General features: G+C 35.5%; 1 protein-coding gene across 14 annotated transcripts; it reads right to left on the bottom strand.

The window, feature by feature from the left end:
- Positions 1-1,374: 1,374 nt before the first annotated feature.
- Positions 1,375-17,563, bottom strand: sol (calpain 15 small optic lobes). 14 transcript variants are annotated; one of them, XM_073978626.1, is made up of 12 exons: positions 17,485-17,552; positions 15,365-15,805; positions 11,826-12,063; positions 11,534-11,759; positions 7,173-8,322; positions 6,614-6,858; positions 4,337-4,627; positions 2,730-4,270; positions 2,469-2,675; positions 2,140-2,406; positions 1,931-2,073; positions 1,375-1,871 (listed from the first exon to the last, which is right to left on the bottom strand). In XM_073978626.1, the coding sequence occupies exons 2-12, from the start codon at positions 15,685-15,687 to the stop codon at positions 1,694-1,696; spliced, it is 4,809 nt and encodes a 1,602-aa protein (XP_073834727.1). In that variant the 5' UTR covers positions 15,688-15,805; positions 17,485-17,552; the 3' UTR covers positions 1,375-1,693. The 14 variants fall into 14 exon arrangements, with proteins under 14 accessions (XP_073834727.1, XP_073834732.1, XP_073834734.1 ...); XM_073978631.1 differs by lacking the exons at positions 15,365-15,805; positions 17,485-17,552 and adding exons at positions 12,117-12,188; positions 14,830-15,091; XM_073978633.1 differs by lacking the exons at positions 15,365-15,805; positions 17,485-17,552 and adding exons at positions 12,117-12,268; positions 14,861-15,091.
- Positions 17,564-25,380: the final 7,817 nt, after the last annotated feature.

Genomic DNA, 25,380 nt, shown 5'->3' with positions numbered 1-25,380 from the left:
CCTCACATTTTAACTGCATTTGGATGCAATCCAAAGAATCACATCCACTTGTCGCATTTTAACAACATCCGGATGCAGTTCAACGGAGTCCTGAAAAAGGTACACTCCTCTCAATTTAACAGCATCAGGATGCAGTCCAAACGGAGTCGTGAAAAAGGCGCTCCGTTCGCTACATCTTATTAGCAGTTATTAGAGATCCCTACAAGTACATAAATCAGTTTGTACACCTCTACAGACAGCGGCATACATTTTCCAAAAAGACATAAGCGTGTTAACATTTCCAAAAATTTTTTAATATAAAATAAAAATATTTAATTTGCGAACATTTCTTCGGTAATAAATTTTCCCAATGGAGTGCTGTTGGAGTACATGTCGAAATTTTAACTGGTGGTGGGAAGACAATATCAAACTCAATTAGCAGATGAAGCAAGAACAGTTCGGCTTGGATTAAATGGAGAGCGGAGGAAACACGCATGGTTGCGATTGAATTTAATGGAAAATTTTCATAATTTGTCTTAATGTAATAAAGTTCTTAATATTTTTGTTTTACACAAATAATAAATGCATTTTATTTGTTCTGGCATATTTTGTAATGCCTTGCACACATTCCGCAGAATGTATCAAAACACGTGCTTTGGACTTTATCCTATTCTACCCCCAAAGGGTTAGTTAAAATGCAATGCCAAAGGGTCAGTTAAAATGCAGTGCCAGAGGGTCAGTAAAAATGAAGTGCAATGGAGTGCATCTTTCAGTAGTCAAGCTCTTGTAAAAATCATGAGTGAAAATGCATAATTTGATGCACTTCCAAATCACTTGTACATATGATTACCTGCCTCTTTGGAGGCAAACTTTTTGCTGGGATTATGCAAAATCCGAAGTCTACTAATGACACATTTTACAGTACATTTTGTATGCTTTTTTAAGCAAACATCGGGAATAACAATCTTGGAGCGATATGAGGGCTTAAGTGTACAGTTTCTCTCTTTATCCAGGCAATGTGCTTTCACTGTATATTTCTGCATTTAAGTACATTGCCCTGATTTATAGGAAGCTGTGCACGACCAAATTTGCAGTAAACATCAAAATACAATATGGCCCATTATTACATCCTGTAGTTAAATTTTGGCCGGTATCGGACAGATAACCCATTTTTTGTTCTTACATGTTTCCATTAATAATAAATGTCAGATAAATTAAAAGGAGGTCTGTGTTCCTTTTAAAATTTTTTTTAAAAATTAAAGTGAGAGTGAGTAAAGACAATATGTAAGAACGGGCCTAAGTATTCAAAATGAGAGCAATTGCAATTATGGTCAATCATACATTAAATCCTGTGACAAAGAGTCATTTTCCAGTCGAATTCAAAGACAATTCAAATTTGTAGAATACGTACTTAAGATAATGTACTTACAACTTTCTTTATTAATTATTTAATGAACTAAATCACTTTAAATAATAATCATATCATAGAGCGTAATATACCTACATTTAATAATTATAATCAAATACATACACTAATTACTTTCTTCACCATGTAGTTGATTGGTTTTTTGTTCATTTGGTTTTTGGTTATTCTTGCAAAAATTGGTTGGTGATTGGACATGGGCAGGAGGGATATAGGGAGTGATGTGAGCAATGAAGTTTAAGGACTAGATGATGTGAAATGATTTCATTTGGAGTAATGTAACCTATCGCTTTATGTGATCAAACGTGGAGCATGTAGACCGTGCACATTTTCAATTGGTGGACAATGCGTTGCACCCGGAGGACCCCAATCATGAAGACCTCTTGAATTGGCCAAACGATGTGTTAGACGGTGGGCAATACTAAATCCTCCACTACCTTCCAGTTGTGTTAGAACTATAATGACTTGCCTAAAGGATACAAAAAAGTGTGAGTTATCGCCTAATGGAGTCCAACAAAAATACTCTACCTTTGAAGTGGCGGTACAGAGTCAACGGTTTTCAATTCACCTCTGGTGGAAACAACATTGTAACTCTCCTGGCAGTCGCATTTTACATGTATCCATTTATTTTCATGCCGATTCTCAACCATTACCACCAATCCAGCCCATCCCTGAAAAGAAGTGAAGTTATAAAAATTTGAATCTTGTTTAATGTACTTGGACACCATCTTATTTACCTTAGTTAAGTAGTATGCTGTCATGCCTTCTCTACCTTCATGGCGTTGTCCTTTGGTAAGCGTTAAACTAATTATGGCATCTGCTAATAGATGTGGTGGGGGCGTTATCTGCTCTACAAGTAAACGTTTTGAGCTATGTATAGCTAAAATACAACGAGGATATTGGTGCGGATCCTCGATACCGGTATGCCAATGATTAAATGCTAAACAAACTAGTAAATAAATATCACGTTCCAACATTTTATGACAGCCAACAAATCCCCGAACCTATGCGAGTAATACTTCATTAGAAGATTGTAAAAAGATGATAGACATTGATAGTTAATTACCTGTCGTTTACTGTGCTCCACCAACCGCCCAATTTCAGGAGACGCAGGAGAACGTGTGCGAAATATTACCACACACAAGTCTAGCTGTGAACGTTGAGATTTCTCTGAATTCCTTTGTCCTTCTTGGAATAGAGTGAATTCGGCTTCAGTCGGTTCGAGTACAGTAAGTAGAACACAGGACATGGAACATAAGGGCTGAAGAGTACCCTAAAATTACGACATCATTATAAAATCATGTCTTCAGTATGTTACGCCTCTTACCTTCAGGCGCACTTCATTCCAACCCGAGCGTACTTTACAAATGTCTATGCAGTCAAAATAGTTAAGAACATCTTCAAATGATATCCAGAAAACACCTTCTGATGCTCCATGGGGCATTAATGCTTCGCGCAGTTCATCTGTCCAAAGGTCAGAATCGTCAGACCAATCTCCACGCCACGAAAAGTGTCCCCAGGGATTCCGCAGTTTCAAAAGTCGATGACCGTGAATATCTTTGACGTCAAGAACTGAATAGGCGTGACGTGGCCTAAGACCCTTTCGATGATATTCGTCTTCATCGACTTTCATATTTCCTCCACCACAACTGGCACCCATTAGGAAACGTACACCTCGTGAACTTAAAAGCTGCGCCCAAATGAGATCTTTGTCAAGTTCATCCTCACTGGGCATAGGCAATGAACTTGCCTGCAACGGTATACTTTCGCAAGGTGCACCTGTCAATGTCGCCAATCCCTCTATGGCTCTTCCAGACACCAGAGCTTCATAGCATCCATGAATTTTTGCGACGGCCTTCTCTATGAGGGGAACCCACAGCTGTTTTCGCTTAGCTTGTGAATAGACTAGATGACCACGCTTATCGCACGGTAATAAATCATCAACTAATACGGTAGTCCATTTTCCATCTTTACATAATCGAACTTGATACGCTCCCTGGGGACATATTTCCTTTGTAACTAAAACTTCCCTTACAAGATCTTCACGTTCGGCTAGCACGGCTAGAGCGCTCAAAAGCCAACAATTCCCCAAAACGCCCTGGCATATATCGGAGGGCAATGGAGTGCGGAATACCGCCCAGGGAGGAAAGGCGCCTCCGTCGCAGTTGATTTCATGTGGCCTTCTCCATTGTACCACCGGATTGCCTTCTGCCAAGCTCTGTTGTGGATTATAGTAAAGACTTTTCGGTGCCGGAGGAAAGGAGTCATCAACGAACAGTTCATTATTGTCACGACAGTACTGAATTATGTTCTCCCATTTATGCAATGCTTCTGCCTCTTCTATCCGACGTAGATTTTCCATTAACTTGCTCTCCTGTTGCAGTTCAGCGGAATGGCGATTGGTTTTATGTAACAAGGCCATTTTTGTGATATTATTCACCAAGCCTCTGGGACTGGAACACATTTCACAAACAACCGACGCAGAGCAATTGTCGTAGGTGCAAGCCGGACATTGCCAGGTCTTTATTGCTCCACCAGCGGTTCCACTCGAACTATGACGATGTTGCGATGACACTTGTTGACTAGTACTGCTGATGACGTTGTTGCTGGCGGAAGCCACTACAGTGCTGTTACGTGATAGTATGCCACCTGAGCCACCGGTACTATGTCGCTTTGGTATGGCCCCGGACGAGGAACGATTTTGTCGCGGAGAGGGGCTTCTTGAAGTGCGTATTGCCGGTAGTTGTAAGTTCGTAGTTAGGGTAACGTTTGTCGCCGATGTCCGGTGATGTGGGCCCACTACACCAGGTGATATGACTTCGGGAATGAAAACACTGCCTCCACTGTGATTACCACTGCGGTGCATTTCTAAACAAAGTAGAAAAACAAATTGAGATAATAGACAAATTCTTAGAGTTTGGTAATTAGTTTTACCTTCCGGAATTGGGCACACCATATGTTCTCTGTCGCTTTCGATTGGCAGTGTTCGAACAGCCTTGCAGGCACTGCACACCCCGGTTGCAAGAGAGTTTTTCAACGTACACTGGGCACAAGTCCAAAATTCTCCTTTTCGCAGCGTCATATCCTCTACAGACGATATACTTTTCAACTTTGACCCTCCACACACAATACATGCATGATCTTTGATGGAATTGACCAGTGTACATTTCTTGCAAGTCCATGTTGTTGCAATTGGAATTGGATCAATAGATCTCGGTAAGTTATCTAAAAAATAAGAGGAATAGAATACGTTGTGATAATTATCAAAAACTTCTTCAGTGGGTAAAAAATTATCTTCTTAAGAACTGTCCAATTCATTGGGTTTTCAGCCATTCTGGAATTTAGCGGATGCAAAATGACGGATGTGTTGTGGAATTCTGTAACCCATTTTTTGAATTACCGACAAAAGTCGGTAAAATTAAAACGCTAAATTATGAATGAAAAGTATCAATTTAGTTGAATTTTACACAATTTTGAATGAATTTTACACAATTTTGAATGAATTTTACACAATTTTGAATGAATTTTACACAATGCAAATGAATTTACTAATTAGTAACATTTTTATAATGAAATTTACAGTTAGAGTAGTTGTCATTTAAATTTTTAGTTATTCATACTTTAAATTGTATTTAAATTGTTGGAGTCTAAAAATGTAGTTTTTATTCAATTTAATATTTTTATCCATATTATTAAAAGTTATTTAATCTTTTCAAACTATGTATTGATTGTAGTAGAATAGCCACATATGGCCATTTGTCTTGGCTTTGAAATGAATAAATTTAAATAAAAAAAAAAGTTGACAACACTGTTGCTATCGGTAGGAGTTAGCGACTACTGTATTTTGGTTATTAACTTACCGAAAAATTTCGTTTGTTACCGAAATTATAAGCAATATAATTTTACCGATTTTTGTCGGTAACCCAAAAAATGGCTTACAGAATTCCACTACTGATGAAAAATCGACAAAATGAATTAGCATTATCTGGAATGCCGAGATTGCTTCGCTGCATCAGTTTCATACAGATATAACTACCAAATCAGCCAAAACGAATTGATATGCGGATTTGTGAAACTTTTCTGGTCGTATATAGCATCCCAAAACTTCCTCCTCCAAGTACAGTCGAAATCGCTTATAACGTCGGTCAAGGGACCAACGGAATTTGTCGCTATAACCGATATATAGTTATAAGCGATAGGGCTATAAAGGGCCCCAGAGATTTGGGACTTTTAGATATCGACGATATGACGTTATAAACTACGACGTTATAGCGATTTCGACTGTAATTGTAGTTGGCGCCATATGGTAGTGTGAGTAGCAAGTAGATACGATGGATTATCTACTTTGCAACAATCTAAAGCGCTAACCTACCTTTTAATGATAGGCCCAAAAGTAGAGTATTAGTTTTTCACAAGAATTCAAAATTTATTATGTACGTCATCGAAATAATGGTTTTAGGCTGCAAATATGTTTGGACGAAATCCGTTTCTGGCAATTTGGAGTCGATTTAGCGATATCCGTGTCTATAATTTATCCAAACTTAGAATAGGGCCATTATAGGTACACCACCTCGAGTACCTCCGTCACTGAAGTTTACATTTTTTTCCTAAAATGGTGCGCACAATAGCTCATGAGGGGATTCGAATATGAACTCATAGATCCACCACTCCTTCCACACAAAATTTCAAATTTTTTGGAAAAATTCAGTTAAAAGCCAGCTCACGAAACGCCTTGCTTTTTTTTTGCAACAAGTTGTCCTCACTACCCCCAGTACCAGTTTTTTTCAGGGGCAGGTCCATTCTTCCTGAGAAAATAGCCCGAAAGCTGTAGGAACCCCTATGTCCACTATTTAATCGGTGCCCACGACTTTCGAACCGGGTACGGAGTTCCTCTAAACTTTGCATATCGTAATATTTCTGCGAATCTTGCTAAAGTTCGAAGGTGGACATCGGTTCACTCTTTAGGGTGCCACGCGGCCTTAAGTTCAAACAATTTCGAAGCAAAAATATTCTCATCTATCATCACACCGACCGAAACAATTTGGTCCTCTTTAAACCACCACATAATTTAATATAGCTCAACAATTATACAACAGTAGTGACCTTCTACTTCTAGGAAGATTTCGATAAGTTTTCTAACCCATTACCAATATTAGCATCCTCTTTTGCTTATTATAATACATATTTTACAAAAAAAAAAAAATTACATACCAGTCGTATGAATATCAGTTTTGTTGGTAACAGTTATTAAATTGGGTTGTGTCAAAGATGGTTGGGAACGCAAATTTTCGCAGATTTCGCAACGCTCAGTCCACATACGATTGTATGCATAGGAACAGTTTGTACAAGTCCACATTCTACGGGAATTTGGAATTGAATTATTGTCAGTACGTGTAGCTGCCATTGGTGTGGCGATGTTGTCTCCTCCACGAGTAGAGGCTGCTGGAACGTTGGATCTAGAAAAAATTATTAAAAACCATCAATAAAAACTTCGTAATAACAATTTTATATAAATGTTAAATAAATTATTGTTAGAGGTTTTCTTAATACAACAGCCAATTTATATGCATACATGTGTGTGTGGGTGGGTGTGTAAGTAAAATAACTAAAAATCAAATAAAGAATAACAAAATATGTATGTAATTAACAAAAATAATATTTGGTTTATTTGTGTCCGTCTTTTTAGTAAGATTAACAGAAGAGGAAATTAAATAAAAGAGGAGTTAATAAACAATATATTCGAATATAATCTGTAAATAAGATTGCATACATTTTGGATTCACTGGTCTTGCGGGGACCCTTCCATACTTTAGCATATATGGAATGCTCAGCATTGCTATCACCTTTTAACGCATCTGCGGTTATAGTCGTTGTTGTCGTCATTGGATCAAATTTATTGGTAGCTTGTGGGTTTTGTGTTGTTTTGTTAGCAAACTGGCTTTGGGAGTGATGGTGTTGATGATCTAAGCGTAGGCCACTACTACCACCACTTACATCCAATATGGTTGTATCGGCTTGCAACATATTACCCATGATGTCGGATCCACTACAAGAGGAAGAATTCGAAGAACTGGAAGGGTGACTGTTATTGCCTCTCAATTTGACATTTCCACTACTGTTATTGCCGTTATTGTAATTATGGTTGTTGTTATTCAATAAATGCGTTGTTATTGCTGATGCGGCTGTTGCGGTTGCTGCAGCCTTTGCTTGCAGATCGTTTATAGTCTGTGGTTGCTGCTGTTGTTGTTCATTTGATTGTTTATTTTTTGATTTGTTATTTTTATTGACCACAGCATAGAGGGGATGATTTGAAGCAGTAGCATTAGTGGCAGTTGTATTATCGTCGGTATCAGTAACCATCCCACATGCCCCTCGACCAAAAATCGAGGGTCTTTGTATAATGCAATCATTTTCATATATATGTTGTGACTTATACATGCCCTTGCTAAATGTGGCATAGCATGTGGTGCCAGTCTCATTTGAACTTCGCCGCTGAATAGGTCTACGTTCAATGCTGTCGTTTCTATCGGAATATTGGGGCAGCGATTCTGCCTTTATCACCGGCTGACGATATCTCTGTCTTTCATCACTTCCTAATCCACCACCCCCACTGCTGGCACCATTGCCACCAGTGACAGTATGCTGCTGAACGTTGTTAGTTGGGGTATCCGAGTCTTGGGTAGCCCAGCAATCATTGACCGCAATAAAGACACTGTTGCGTGGAATGGTAAATTTCTTGCTCGTATCATCTACTTTGTTTGTACGAGACAATGTTGTAATGGTAAAATTACACTTGGGTTCGCGATTCTGATTCTGAGTTTGGTTGTGCTTTCGACAAATTGTGTCTTTACCGCCTACCAATTGATTTAAACGCCTTGATGACTGTTGTTGTAATGGTGGCAGTTGTTCAAACGTTCTTCCTACAGTATTGAAAGATTACAACAATATATATATATATATGTACAATATGTTACAAATGTTTGTTTTATAACATTATTATTTAATAGAACGCTTTAAACAAAATCAAAGAAAATCGTTATGAGTAAATACAAGTACTAAGTGAAAATCAAAGGAAGGAAAATATAAAAATATTTTGCAAAAAGAATAGAATTAATCCAGAAAGGTTCATAATTTGGGGCGGCTAAATAATACACTACCATCACATCGGGTGTGTGCTTCATATATACCTTACACCACTACCACCGTGCGCATAAGCTTTTTTATAGATCAACATTTCTTTATGGGCTAACTGAAGCAAAATAATTGCATTCGCAGTATCGAAATCAAGGTATTTTCATTAATGTACATCGTTTACTTAGAAAACTCGAAGAACTAGTCCAACCAAATCGACACAATCTATATTAATTTAAACATGAAATTCCTCTGAAAACTATGACAAAATAATATGGAGTTGCACGAAACTGTGAAGTCTTGATTCTTCGAATTCATCAAATGAAATGCAAATATATTGTAAACCATGTAATGAGCAATGTCCAATCTATTAAAATTGTCAAAAAAAAAAGCAATTAATATTAAAGGCCAAAAATCGAATATTGGAATAGCCTTTTGCTTTTTATGTTTTTGCGTTTACAAGGGTATACATATACACCAACATGTGCCTCATCGAAATAATGGTTTTAGACCCCAAGTATGTTTGGACGAATAGCCTTTCAGATAATTAGGAGTCGAATTAGCAATGTCCGTCTGTCTGGCTGGAGCGCACGATAACTCTCGAAGGCAGTAACCGACTTGAGCCATACTTTACACATCTTAATATTTCTACGAGACATGGAACAGGTTTTAAATATAGACTATATCGGGTACCTCCCACACACAATTTCGAAATAGTGCAGTTTGAAGCCTTCTCGAAACGCTTTGATTTTTTTGCAGCTACTTGTATTCGCTGCGCCCATTACGATGGTGAAAGTTTTTTTCAGGGGCAAGTCCATACGTCCTGGGAATTGCTCGAAAGCTGTAAAAACCGCTTAAGGCCACCGTGTGTAGTGGCAGGTGCGCACGATAACGTTTGAAATGGATACTGTGTTGGTCCAAACTTTGGATATGGTAATATTTTTGCCTATCTTATCGAAGATAGACATCGGTCCACACCTTCGGATACCGCTACCTCTTAAATTCAAAAATTCGGAGCAATGCAGTAAATGCCGTAAGTGAGTCATATTGGTCCACTCCTTGAGGTAGCTCCCCCACAAAAGTTAATCAATGTTCGCTAAAATAGTGCGCAACAAAAATTTCGAAAGGGTAACCGATTTGATACAAACTTTACTCATAGCTATATATCTTAAAAAATATAGATCAGGATGAATGTCGGTCTAATACTTCAGGTACCTCCTACACAAAATTTCCTATTACGACGGTAGAGTTTTTTATAGGGGAAAGTTCATACTTTTTGACATAATGGACCAATTAAAATGACTGATGAGCACGATAACTTACAAATGAGTATCCGTTGAGTATACGATTACTTAAATGGCAAAAGTGAAAAAGATGATGTCGTAAAGTGTTTTTACATATCGCCAGTTGAGTTTAATTAAAAACTCGAAGACAAAGTGGCAAGGAATTATATTTAATTTTTATGGAATGGTCTTCTAGTGAAGCAACTGTCGTACATTCGAAAATCTAACTAACCTAAAATTTAATGCGAATTAAAATGAACAACAAATAAGAATATTTCATATATGCTTATCTTCCTTCTATTTCGGTGTTATGCCAAAAATGCATATCTTTACCCACTAGAATATTGTTATCCTAAAAATTTTCGGTAGTTTTCCGACAGCATGGTTGGTGACCGAAAGGTCACACAACAACCATTATGCTACGCGTTTCACGGGTGGTTCAGCCCGATCATCAGGCATATTAGATGTTATTTTTAGTGGGTAGAATTAAGGCCACACTTGTAAAATAGCATTTATACGTAAATCATTCGAAAAATGCATATACGAATTACAGTGGTTTTAATCTGGCGTGGTAAACTTATTCAACAATCTTCTTCTTGAGTATCTTTCCTAACATTTGTATTTTTTATCAATGATAAATATGTTTATACGACGTCACATATCTTGAGTGTATTTAAGACATTTAACTCTAGTTCTATATTTTTATCTAACTTTTGTATGTTGACACAATACACCACATCAAAACAGTTTTATTTGAAATACTAGCCATTAACAGTAGGTTCTTACAGAACACAGCTAATTTGGGAACAAAGTCATTAACCCACATTGTTTATTGGGTATATTATTTGTTTAATTTGTCTATGAATTGAAGGGAGTCGATTGAATTACAGTCGAACTTCTCTGTAACGAATACTACTCTATAACGAAGTTGTTTTTAAGACTCAAATGGAGTAATTCCCCGGTCCCGAGTGCTTCGTTATAGAGAAGTTCGACTGTACTATCGAATTTTTACTTTGATTTAAAGCAACAATGAATGAAAAATATTTAAAAAAATAGTATTTGGGGGGAATATTCCTTTTACCTTTTATAGAATCGAAAAAATGAAAGAAAGAACCAGAAAATATTTAATATTAGGTTTCCTATTATACGTAAGAATTGTTATCCTATTTCGTTCTTTATATTTTTAAAAGATATTTTGGTTGTTATCATGAACGGCAATTCCCCGTAAATTTTTTCGCTTTCTCCCTTAAGTTGCAACGGCGGAAAGACGAAACTCACGGGGAAATTTCATTCATGATAACCCCCATTGTTAAATATGTACTTCAATGTAAGTTTCATTAAGTCATCAACATTACGTTTGTTATCTGTTAACTACCATCAATCAGTTGTGATAATCGAATTCTAATGACTCTGTACAGGGTACTGGTATTAATAAAATAACATAAATGAATAGGGGAATACAGGGGTGAAAGCGAAATTGGTAGTAATCGAATAAAGTAAAGCCAAAAGTTACACTAACAATTTCTAAATAAAGCATTTTAATTAAGTTTTCCCTCGACTGAATAAATATTATGTATATAAGAAAGCAACAAATAGACGAAGAAAACAAAAAAGGAACATCAGAAACAAAAAAAAAAAAAAAACACAAATTACAACAACGAAAATAACAATAAATTACAGTATTTAAATGTAAGTAAATATGCATAATATTGCTCACCAAATAATTCATTTGAGCTTGAAGCTCCACTAGCAGAAGAATAATTATGCATAAAGGTTTCGGGTAAGTTGAAAATATCTTTTCGGGTATTGACAAAGCATATATGACAGCTGCGGCAAGAAAACGCCTTTTCCGATGTTAAGCTTTGTGTACGACGAAAATATGGTGTTCTCTTATCATTTCGCTTTGATCTGCCGTCGAGATTTTGTCCACTGTCGAAACTTGACTGCTTACAATGTGGCAATTTTCTATGGTTAAGAGTCTCCTTGTAAATGGGCGCCAAATAGCTTACCGTATCGCAGATTAAACAATGCCAAGTAACCGAATTATTGTCCGTGTCACATTTATCACAAATCCAACGACGGTTAAGCGAAGGATTCGAAAAATGATGAAACAGTTCTATTGAATTCTTCACGTATTTCCTAGTATTTTCACAGTCTATGCAATTAGCCGGTAGATTTTGTTGGTTGCGTTGCGGTCGCTTGAGGCAACCTCTTAGCAATGATTTATAGACACGCTTGTATTCAGTCCTGAAAATTAAAATTCCATTATATTTTGTATGTACAATATAAATATCTAATACCATTCTTTGTTTATGTGTCTTTTAATTAGAAGTCCGGTAGATAAGAATTAAAAACAAATATACTCTAGGTAACTAAATTGTACATAAAATACCACAATAAAGACATATGTATGTAATTATGTACTCCAAGCTATGAATCATTTTGAATGCCTCTGTTGGTAAACGAAAAATCGTATACATAATAAAAATAATAATAAAAAAATATAAAATAATAATAAAGGGCGAACTAGATTTTCTGGCAGCAGTCACGATAGGAAATTTAAAATGTAGCTAATAAATAAATTCGTCCAATAATAAGCAGAATTTAATGTACGGTAAGATCGATGATCTACAAACTTTAAAGCATAGTACACACGGTCCGACAAAACTGACAGTCAACGTACTTTTACGGCAATTTTCTGGCAAATAAAAAATTTTTGTTAGCTAAAAATGATTGATATACAACATTTAAGGTATAAATTAGTGATTAGGAAAGTAATTATTCAGCTAGACTTTGATATTAACGAAATAGACCTCGATGACTGTCAGTTTTGTTGGTCCGTGTGTACTATGCTTAACGCAAACATTTTATGTCAGATTTGACAATTGATCATATCGTTGACGTGACTGAGCGTAGTATCCAACAGCTCAATAAACACGGCTGCTTCAATTATGTAATGGAAATGGAACTGAGAATTCCATAAACAGCAAATCGTCATGTTTATGTTATTGTTTAAGATTAAAATTTACCCTGCGTTTACACATGACAGGACAGTTGAGTTCATGTATTGATTGTCAAAAACCCAAAACTTGCCTGTGTGATGTAGGCGTCCAGACAACTGCAAAAACAGTTGTAAAATTATGTATGAAAATCGTTTGTTTTCCATTCACATATTTTGTTTTTGTTCATGTTCCTTTGTTTTCAACACATTTCAATTATTATATCACTTATTTTTACAAAAATGTCAAAAATTTGTTAACCCGACTGTCTGTGAAAAAATGATGGACAGCTGGGAGACAGCCGACAAATATATATATGTGTTCTTGGATAAAAACAAACAGTCCTGTTTTGGCAAGCCTTGTCATTGAACATCTTCCCCATTATTTCTCATCTTCATCTTTCCCATGGGGTCTTGACATATCGGAAATGTCTTACTTTAACACCATTACCTGGTTATGGGCACCTTTCAGAGCTGAAGTTTTTGCCATAGATAGTTCTTGGGACTGTGATCACAACGATATATAGCTTTCCCTATGGAATGCCATAAGAAGTAAAAGAAAATTGTAATAGTTATTAGATATTATCGAGTTCGTGGGCATCATCTTCACATATCTCGGAAAGTATGGACCATATATACTTGTGATAAGGTCCCAAGGACTACCTATGGTAAAATGTTCAGCCCTATCCGAGAGGTGCCCCTAAACAAGATTTGTTCTAAATTATTAAGACGAAGGTTATTATTTATGAAATTTTGTTTACATATTCCACTGACACTAACTTCACAAATTGTAGTTTTTGTGAATTGTATTTGGTGTTTATCTTCTGAATTATTATTTAAAAATTTCTCGGCTCTGAAAAAGTGTAGTAGTTATACCCTGATTATTATAAGTCTTCTTTTGTTTTAGTTTGCAGATTTATAGCTTTCTGGTTAACATAAAGTTAAAAGTGATGATTGAATTTCAAGGAGGAGCTTCTAATTTTCAATGTACAAATTATATTTTAATGCCTCTAAATTGGTTTATTTGGCGTTTTCAAATCCATCAGATAGTAAGAGAACACATATAATAATGGCCCTAATACCTATGCTGTTTATATTATAGCTTTTTGCAGGGTTAACCTTCTTTATAAGGATTTGTTTGAAATAAAAGCAATGGAATTGACATTTAAAACCCAGCCGGTTTGTTAAATCCGGTTATATATAAACGGGGTATTAGAATGTTAAAATAAAACGAATAATATAAATCTCTCATTCGATATTATTCAACAAAATGTTAAGTTGATATCATTGTTAAGATGTTATTGTCTTCGATAAGTACATACTACCATTATCTATATTTAGCAATGAATAAAGCAAAATTGTATTATTTGTAATTTTGGAACAAAAAAGTGTGTCAACTTTTTATATAAGTATCAAAGATAAAAGAAGTTTATTTAAGAGCGCTTATTATACATACAACATTGTACATACATATATGCAGATACTACATATGCATATACAATGACACCTATGGAGGGCAAACACATATGTAATTTAAAGCAAATAAACCAATAAGAATTTACATACAATTATTTTTATGAACAAGATTATGGAAGAAATTACTGTCAAGATTTGAAAATGTTTTTTGCATTAACGTGCACAATCACGGAACACCACTACTAATTGGGGGTTTTCCAAATACGTATCTAATAAATGATGACGTGAAAATTCAAGGACATTTGTTGTTAACGCAATACACTTGACTTGAACGACCTACCGAACCAGGAATTTTATTTGGATTGCAAATGTCGAGATGGTATGGAATTGATATGAATGTTTCCGTCGTTTTCCAGGAGTTATGCAAACGCTCACATTAGTTTTGTTATGTTGAATTTAGACAAAAAACCTTTAAACACTGTTGAGATATACTTTTTCGCTATTATGGGACAATACAGTTTTTTCTTATCATTTTTTTATTTACACATAGATATACGGAATTATAACAGTAAATTATCTAAAACGATGTTTTAACAGACAGAAGTTGAAAGTGATCTGGAAATGCCTCACCACCGAAAAACCAAACACAAAAACACGCACGAAGCTACCAACAAACAAGCCTGACGTTTTAAAACTTAAAATTGATTTAGCCCCTTTATATGAATGTTTTCTTCTGACTCTGTCCTTTGCGAAGTCGTTTTGACAATTGTTCGTAGAAAAGCTGCTTTGTTATTGCCCAACAAGAAAAAAATCAATAACAGTCGTGTAAACAAAAAGGAAAAAGTTAGTTGGCACTCGAATCGATTTTTTCCATTACTTGAATGGCAGCTTTAGAAACACACGAGAGCCACGAGCCTCTAACGATGATAAAGAAACACAAACAGAGAGAACAAATACAAACAAATTTCTCTCTCAATATATATGGACAAAGGACAACAAATGCACATACGCGTGTATAGGCCATAAAAATACAAAATAAAACTACTGACCACTTTCTAAAGAGTTATGTGGAGATCGTGGGAACAGCTTGAAAGGACTTCTAAACAGCAGTCTATAATACAGTAATATACAAACCTGTTGGCCAACGTTTCCTCACGTCCAGTTTCAAGTGGCTGTTGTGGCGGAGTTGGACTGGGTTGACGCTGTTGTATCTGTTTGTTGTTACACAATGTTGATGGCGACTTGTTGTCTCCCAGTGTCGTTGGTCCTTTAGCCCCGCTTGCTCCTCCCGAAGAATGTTTACTGTCCAATTCGTTATCGCTGTTTTTAAGAGTGCCGCCATCACACACCTTGCGCATTGAACCACAGTTTAGACATTTTATGGATTCCGTCGGATTGATAACATTGCAATTTGGATTTGGGCATTGCCATTGGTACACAGAAGCTATTGTACCCATCCTTATCAACTCGACTATCCCGATTTTTGTTTTATTTAATGATTATAGACGGTGAAATTTCACTATTTTTGACCCAAGAAATTCACCAATCCATCCAGTAGACAATTCTCATTCATTTCTTTTTAAGCAACCACAAAATGTACAGTTAGGCAAGAAAAGTATTGCAAAAACCAAAATTGAAGAAAATTTCATATTAGTTGTTCGTTTATGGCAACAAATTATGTAAAAACTATACGGTTTTTTGTGCAAATCTCTTGCTATAGATCCTTACGACAATATTCCATCAAAATATGCAAAGGTTATTTGCGATTTATAACAAATACGGTCAAAAATAAGAATTAACTACTACTTGGGGGTGACAATAAAAGTATTGCAACGGGAAAATCAGTACTATAAAACTATAAATTTTTTGCAAATTTTTGAGGTCATTATGCATTTTTATGACTTTTGCGGCTAATAATAAACTAACAGTATTGAATGTAATAAAGTTCAGTGATAAAAAATGCAGTCATGGAGGGTCTTCAGACAGGTAAAAAACGCATGGGGCCATATTAACAATAAACAATGACGAATCGGCCACAGGCAAGTACGCAAATAATGAATATTTCACTCAATATGTATTGTAGGATAATGGAGCAATGCAAAACAGTCCGATTTTGGTTTTGAGAACATCGAAATACCTCTGGAAAGTATATGGAAAAAATTGACACCAGTGTAGTATTTTGAAACGACCTACGACAGAGCACTATTTCGTCTCTCGATGGTATTGATATGATTTAATTTTTACTAATTGGATAGATATTATCCTCTGCTATCATAATAAACCCAAAAAATTGCGCCAAATCCAATAAAACCCATCAAATGTGGAGATTAAACCGCTACTGTAGAAGCTGGAATACCGAATATTTGGGTACTATATTCTTTACCATGGAAAATAGTATGCGAAACTGGGTTCACGGATACAATAATGATTAGGAAGACATCCCCACTGATATAATTAAGAAACATTTAATAGTCATTAGTCTGAAAGTCAGAAAAATCGATCCCGAAAGCTCCAGCAAAGTCAACTACCACCATTACAAAGACCAGATAATGACACGTTAATCTTATTTGTGTAAATTGCCTATGTAATATAACAACACAAAACTCTTGAATACATCGGGCTAACATCCTGATATCAACCCTCATAAACATCTGGGTCCAATTTAAGAAAAAACTTCAAAAACATCCTCCAACGAAGGATCAAGATCTACTAAAAATTGGGGAACCAGTATCCCTAGAGTGGAACATACCGAGCCTTAATTTTTGGTTTAACTGAGCTCATTAATGTTCCAATGTAGATAGACAGCTCATTAAGGGACACACCTTTGGTAATTCTCGAAGAAACCATCGATTTGGTAATTTTTGCAATACTTTTATTGTCACCCCCAAATAGTAGTTAATTCTTATTTTTGACCGTATTTCTCATAAATCGCAAATACCCTTTGCATATTTTGACGCAATATTGTTGTAAGGACCTATAGCAAGAGATTTGCACAAAAAACAGTATAGTTTTTACATAATTTGTTGCCATAAACGAACAATTAATATGAAATTTTCTTCAATTTTGGTTTTTGCAATACTTTTCTTGCCTAACTGTATGTCCACCCCCTTTTTCGAAAGCGTCATTCAATCTTAAAAATCCATTTCAGGTTAATATTTTAAGCCATTTTTTAATGACGATGACTTGGTTTAGGATGCCATTTTCGTTTGTCCAAAACAAAATTTATTTAATTTGTTAGAAACAAATATATACACCTTTTTTTACTTTTTTTGCACAAAAAACAGGCGAATGTAATTTGGCGAACACTCTTAAAATATCGATTAACCGAAAATCGAGTTTTATATTTTAGAATAAAAATCGAATAATCGAAAACCCGATTATTGCATTTCACTACGTATTCCTTAAGCGGCTTTTACACGGTCTGCTTTTTACATATTTTATGATCGACATCCATGGTAGAGCAATATCATAAAATTGTAACAACCGCCTGTGTGTCCACCGTCATCATTCAAGTACCACCGGATTTTTTTGATGTTTTGCTCGGCTGTCGGTAGATGGCGTTAAGTTCTAGGTACTATGAATGTGACACGGCTGTTAGCAAAAAATAACAGTAGCTGGAAGCTAAAACTGAAACCTGGCTGAAACAAACTTGAGAAGAACTAGAAATATTTAGAAATAAACGGAGAACCACCAAATGTTAAATAAAACTGATTGTTGTGTCTGCGACTCTTTCTCTAGGAACGATAGATGAATAAGTTCCTGGTCACCCTCCCCAACCATGGTATCACTTTGACTATTTTAAGGATACCCCTAATCGACTACACTGACGGTTTTTCACCCACTCACTTACCCGTAATTCTCTCTATTCCATGTTTACTGAAAACACTATCTATTTGTGGAAAACGTTATAATTCATTTCTTTATTCATGTATTCTTAAGCTAGCCTAGCACAGTGTGAATTAAAATTTGGAAAACTAAATCTAACGAAGGTTTAGAGAAAAAAACTAAACAAGAAAATCGAAAAAAAAACTATTTGACATTGGAAATTAACTGAAATAAAAAGGTTATTTACATGTCGCAAATTGAGCGAGAAAAAAAATTAAAGCAATATAAATGAAATAAAAAATACAATAAAGTTAGTATGTTAGAATGTTATATTCGACAACATTAAGTTCAAAATATGTTTTAAGATAAGGTAAGTTTTTTTTTTAATTTCCTTTTAGATTCAATTGATTTAAATTAAGGTAAGTAAATTTTGTGTTCTTTTCCTTCATGCTTATTATGTTCTCTTTCAGGTAAGTATAAATCAAAGGTAAGTTTATATAAATCGAAAGTAAGTTTATAAAAATCGATAGAAGTTTTCTTGTATGTAAATATGCTCAAAATTTGTAGGTATAATGGATATGAATTCTCTTTTTCTAGGTATGATTGATGTGTATTTTAATTTACGATGTTTATGAATCAACTGGAAGTTCTCTTCCAGAATTTATTAACTTCCCTATCTCTAGCAATAATTTTGGTTGGAATATTTTATCTTTGTTAAAGTGAAATTAATCTTTATGTCGATGGTCACACTAGCGAGTTTTTGTTACGAAAAATGGGAAGAGGCAACATCATGAACACAGAAAACCATGTACAGAGGTTTCACTACCTCATACCCCTCGCCTATAAACTCGAAGTCGCCATGTTGAAACGGCGCTAGTGTGACCTTCGACTACCATGCATGGGAAAAAATCGATCGACTTTTTCTCGTAGGATATAAAATTAACAAGCAAAATCAAATTGATTGCTGTACACGTTATCAAAAGAGGAATAATCTATTAAGGATCTTAAGTAGATGTTAGTATTTATAGTTAAATTCCATTATGCCAAGTTTACACTTGCGCTCTAAAATCCACGGGATTTCACGAAATCCTGAAATACATCCCGGTGTTTTCACTTATTTTTTTTGTTGATTTCAAACATATCACAATGACCAAGGTAGATGCATATGCGCAGCTGATCGAACATGAATTTTCAAAACAAGTTGTTGCAAATTGAATTAGTCATCAAAAATATACGACAATATAGAACTTTACAACTTTATTTCGAAAATTATCGTAAAACTATCTATATATCGTATTGTGTATAGAACCCGTTCCCGTACTCCGAAGTCTAGCAAGACTTACACTTCTCTTTAAACAAAAATAGCGCCGAATAACACCCTATTCTCCTGTTTTCTGACATACAATAGCTGATACGTTGATTTGCTGCAGTTTTTGCAATTTCCGTCATTTTTCCCGTGTTTTTTAAGAAATTTGTATTTGTATAACATTACCATTAAAAAAGTACGAAACGCAATGAAAAATAGCATTGTAACAAAGTAATCTAATATTTTTTTCACATTGTTTAAAAATTTTGATTCTAAAATTTTTTGTTGCAGCAATTGACCATCATCTACCTTGTTTATTGTGATACGTGAAAAGTGTTGCAACTTTTGGTACTTTTTCAGTCACAAACAGGGTTGTATATCATGTGTCCTGTGATTTCGATGTTGATTTCGCTGAAATCACGAAATGAGATGATTTCATTTTTGTATGCGAAATCATGATAATTTTTGCTTGATTCCGCGCGAAATCACGAAACACCTTCGAAATCACGAAAAGTCGCCGAATGTAAACCAAACATTATTAAATGTTTTCTTTGGTTATAAAATGGATTTTTATAGAAGGTAAAATAAACTTCCTTTAAATTTACAACTTGCTCATTATATATTTATGATCCAAATGCTCTCCTTAATTGCAAAGATTGCTTTAAACATTAGGATAACTAAAAGGCAAAATAAACCTACTCAAGAAAATCCATTCAATAATAAAAGAAAAGTTTTAATAATGATTCTAGATCTAATAAATATAATTAAGAATGTAAAGATCTGGCCTTGTTCGGTTCCTTAATGTTGTCAGCAGGATGGTTTGATGATTTGTGCTGCAGATTCGTTTCTCGGCATGATGAGCAGGATAATTATTGCAGGAATATTTTGTGGATGGATATTCTTTTGCACCAATTAATATGGAAGGCAAACACACACGTGTAAAGTTCACAAAGTTTTATTATGGAATGACAAATAATTTTCGTATCGATATAAAAGTTGTACATACAAAATACAAAGCATACTATGTTTAAATATATAAACAAAAACCATAGCATACTTTATAAAGATATTATAAAGTAATAAAAAGTTTGCATAAAGTTGAGTGAATTAGATTGATTCTCCAACACCCTTCCTCAATCGAATTCAACTCCAATAGATGATGTAAACCTTCCCAAAATTCGTGCTGGCAATGGTTTCGTCATCATGTCAGCTATCATCTTTTCGGTAGGACAGTAACTGCAGGTAACAAAATTTTTGTCAGCATTATCCTTGACGAAATAACGTTTTGTATCTATATGCTTTGTGCGATTGCTTAGCTTTTCCTCCTTTATGATACGTAGACAGCTTTGATTGTCCTCAAAGATGACAGTAGGCGTAGTTTGTTTGATTTGCATGTCTTCTAGTACTTTTCGCAACCATATATCTTCTTTACATGCCTCTGAAAGCGCAATAAATTCCGCTTCTGTGGAAGATAATGCAACACAAGTCTGCTTTTTACATGACCAGCTTACCGCGCAACCATTAAGCAAGAAAACATAACCAGAATTTGATTTTCTGCTTTCTCTACACTATGCAACACTGAAAATGCAAACAACTTCTAGCATGGATTTTTTGAAAGTACATATTTAGACTACAAAAACCCTAGTTGGGTTTTGTCCTGTCAGATCCAGGTCCGAATTTATGGCCTCATCTAAACCGGGCTAAATCTTCACTTTTTTGCATTTATCAGGCCTTTATCTCAGAAACGAATAGGAAATTGGCCTTGCTGTCTTTAGCAATATTGTAGCCCTAAACTAGTAGAACTTATCTCTTGAAGAAACCACATAAGAAAAATGCCATCTAGGGCATCAAAATCTATAAAATATATAAAATTTTACATAATTGCTGAAATTCTGGTCAGTATCGGCTAAACTATTGGGAGTTGAACCAAGTAACCTTTTGCAAAAACCTTCCAAATAAAGTTCTCAACAATTCTTTGGAACATTCTGAAACTCTAAAATGCTTACTTCATGTTGTTTCAGCGGTATTTTGCATCATATCTTTTACAACACGTATTTCAAACACAGTTTACACCAAGAGTTTATTCTCGCATTTCGGATTTCACCACATTATTGACATTTTTATTAAATCGTCGTTGAAAAATGTTCTGAAAACAACGGCGTAGAGGCATTTTACAACAATGACATGTTCTGAAGAGTTGTGTACTACATTCCAGGGAATATTTTTCCAAAACAAAATATTCAGAAAAAATTAACGGTTTTGGAGATACGGTGCGAAATGTATAAAAATTGTGGACTTTTTGCATATATTTTGAAATTTGAGGCAATAAATGTAGTTTTTCGAGTTCATTATTTCTCCAAATATTTTATACTTGTCCTTATCTACAAATTTGCTTCAGAGGTCAGAAGAAGATTCGCATTGGTTTCAGAGATATAGCCCCGAATTTCTTTAAAAACTCAATATTTAGCCATGTTTAGATGGGGCCATAAAATCCGAGCTGGATCTGACACAACAAAACCCAACTAGGGCTTCTTGTCGTTTGGGTCTGTGCTTTCAAAAAATCCTCAGTTCGAAGTGTTTGCACAAGATCACCTTAAAAATGTTGCACAGTGCTATCTGCTGCCCAGTTTGCATCAGCGTAACCTTCTAATAAATTGTTCTTGTCTTCCGATTTGCTGAGTCTGAGAAAGTAGTCTCCTGTGCCTTTTAAATATTTTAAGACTCTTTTCAACTCGGTCCAATCCTCTTGACTTGGTTCGCTAACTTTTTGCGCCAAAATTGACACGCATGCCGCAATATCTGGCCTCGAGTTCACGCTTATGTACATAAGAGAACCTAGTAGTTTTTGATAGTTATCATTATTCAGAAGTTTTTCAGACTTGTTCTTTCCATATCCAGGATCCATCGGATACTTAGATGGCTTTGCCTCATTTAAACCGTATTGATGTAACAAATCTCTAATGTATCTTTTCTGACGGACACAAAAATTTGACGTAGAATCTTTGAAAATTTCTAGGCCTAAATAAAAATTCACCTCTCCAAGGCAGTTTGTCTCAAAATTACGTTTCAATATCTTTTCTGCTTCTTTGATATTCCTTTCGTTTTGACTAGCGATCAAAATATCGTCAACGTGTACTAATATATAAAGCATCCCTTCCTCGTTGACGTGTTTTGTGTATAAACATGGATCTGAATTTGACTGCTTGTAACCGGCCTTGAGAAGCACTTCGTGTAGTGTCTTGTTCCATACGTTCGCCGATTGCTTCAACCCATATATACTTTTTCGAAGTTTGCAAACAAGATTTCCTTCACCTTCTTCAAAACCTGGTGGCTGCTTCATGTATATATTTTCCTTCAATTCTCCGTTTAAGAAAGCTGGTTTTACATCGTAATGAACTACTTTCATGTTTTTAGTACCTGCAACGGATAACAAAAGTCGTAAAGTTGAATGCTTGACTACGGGTGCAAAAATCTCATCATAATCCGCACCGTACTTTTGAGAATATCCGCATGCAACTAACCGCGCCTTGAATTGCTTTACTTTACCTTCAGCATCACGCTTTATTTTATAGGTCCATTTACATTTCACGATATTCGCATCCTGAGGCGGTACAACCACTTCCCATGTTTCTGAATTTTTCAATGACGCAAACTCCTCTTTCATTGCGTTTACCCATTGCTCTTTTTGTTCCGATTACAAAGCTTCATTATAAGTTTTAGGCTCAATGAAATCCTCTGACATGACACGATATCCATACTTTTGTGCAGGTTTACCACGAGTAGCACGTGTCGACTTTCGTTGTATGTTAGAAGTTTCTGGTTCCGCTTCCACATTGTCGTTTATACTTTCAAAGAAAATATCTTCGGAATTATCATCTGAGGGTATACTCACCGTTTCCAAATTTTCATGAACAGATTGCTTTTTCAGTAAATCAATTGCAATATCATCGTTTCTTACATTTTCATCGGTCTTACTTTCACCTTGAATGAACTTGACATCTCTACTTATTGTTATCTTTTTAGTTTCCGGGTCAACCATTCTATATCCCTTTGAGTGTTCATCATATCCGTTAATAACTTGCTTCTGTTGTCTAACTTCCTTCGTTTTTCATTTGGATGAGAACATATCCTTTTGAACCAAAAATTTGTAGGTGTTTCACATCAGGTCGTCTCCCTTCCCATAATGCATATGGGGTGGTATCAATAGCTCTGGAATATGCACGATTTTGAATGTAATTAGATGCCATTATTGCTTCCCCCCAGAAAGTATTGGGTAGCTTCCCTTCCTTTAATAAACATCTCGACATCTCAACAAACGTACGATTTTTCCTTTCTGCAATGCCGTTTTGTTGTGGACAGTACGGGACGGTATATTGATATTGAATACCTTTGTTTTCCAAATATTCTCTGATTTTATGTCCAGAATATTCACCTCCATTGTCAGACCTCAAAATCAATGGGTACATTCCAAATTTGTTCTTTACCAATTCGATAAAACATTTTATCTTGTTAAAAACTTCATCTTTCGAATGCAACAGGTACACAACCGTGTATCGAGTCTGATCATCGATGAGGGTCATAAAATATCTCTTCTTCCCAGGTGTAACCGTTTGCATAGGGCCGCAAACATCCGTATGAACTAAATCCAACGCTTGTGTTGTTTTCTTTTCAGATTTTTTGCTAAACGGCTTTCTTGTCATTTTGCATTCAGTACATACCTCACACACTTTTTTGATTCCACAATTTTCAATATGCATTCCGTTTGTCAAATTCTTTTTATCCATTTCTTTAATTGCATCAATGTCTCTATGGCCTAATACTTTGTGCCAAAAGTGTTGACAATTCGACGATTTGCATACAGCAGACATAACCTTTTGATGTTGACGAAGCTGAAATAGACCTGAAAATTGCTCGGCTATGGCAATTTCCCTTCCTTCATTGGTTTGGATACTTGCACTATTATCTTTGAACACAACTTGAAACTGTTTCTTTAGAATTTTATTCACGGACAATAAGTTACCTTGGACACGGACAATAAGTTACCACGGTATGTAAAGCACATCCTCAATTGTAATGTTGAATTTCTCGTTTTTGGAATTCATCACTTCAATTTTACAATTTCCTTTCCCAGTTGACTCAATTATTTGACCATTTGCTACTGTCACTAGTTCCTTACAAGATTTCAATGATGAAAATTTTGATCGTTGGGAGCTTATATGACAGGTTGCACCAGAGTCCAAAACCCAAGCCGATGTATTGTTAAATGTTGAGAAACAGAAGTTTTCACTATCCCGTTCTTGATCTTTTGCTTCATTCACTTGATTCCTGGTATCATACTTACTCTTCGTCTTTTTAAATTTCCAGCAATCCTTCTTAAAATGTCCTTTACCTTTGCAGAAATGGCATAGTTTTTCGGATTTGCTGTCGCCAGATTTGTAACTCTTCAAAACAGAATTTGTAGGCACATCCTTCTTATGACGTTCACATTCCTCTATCAGACAAGCTTCAACAGTTATCATGGTCAGTTCTTCCACTTTTCGAGCTTCCAACGCTGTAACAAACATGTCAAATGATGACGGCAAACTGCTGAGTAACATGGCTACGAGCCAACGTTCTGAGAATTTTTCCCCAATCGCCTCCAGTTTTTCAAATAATAGTTTCATTTCCATTATATGCTCTGATATATTTGATTCCATTGTGTATTTCATGCCGCAAATTTGTCTCATTATCCTTACACTGCTTCCTAGTGTATCCTTTTCAAAATGATTTTTGAGAATAATCCATGCATTGTGTGCTGTTTTTGCTTTCTTTATAAGCATAAGCTGAGAATCCTCGACCGAAAGTCCAATAATTACGGTTGCATCCTCGTTTTTCTTGTTCCATGTCGCATCTGGAGCATTTGGAACCGGATCGACCACACATTTCCATACGCCTTCTTTCCGCAAGATCAACTCCAATTTATATTTCCACAGATGATAGTTGTCTGCATTCAATTTAGCAAATGTAGTCCTTAAAATAT

This window comes from Musca autumnalis, unplaced genomic scaffold (genome assembly GCF_047663935.1).
Source record: "Musca autumnalis isolate F117 unplaced genomic scaffold, ASM4766393v1 scaffold_3, whole genome shotgun sequence".
Classification (NCBI taxonomy): Eukaryota; Metazoa; Arthropoda; class Insecta; order Diptera; family Muscidae; genus Musca; species Musca autumnalis.
This window is presented reverse-complemented; position numbering and strand designations above follow the sequence as displayed.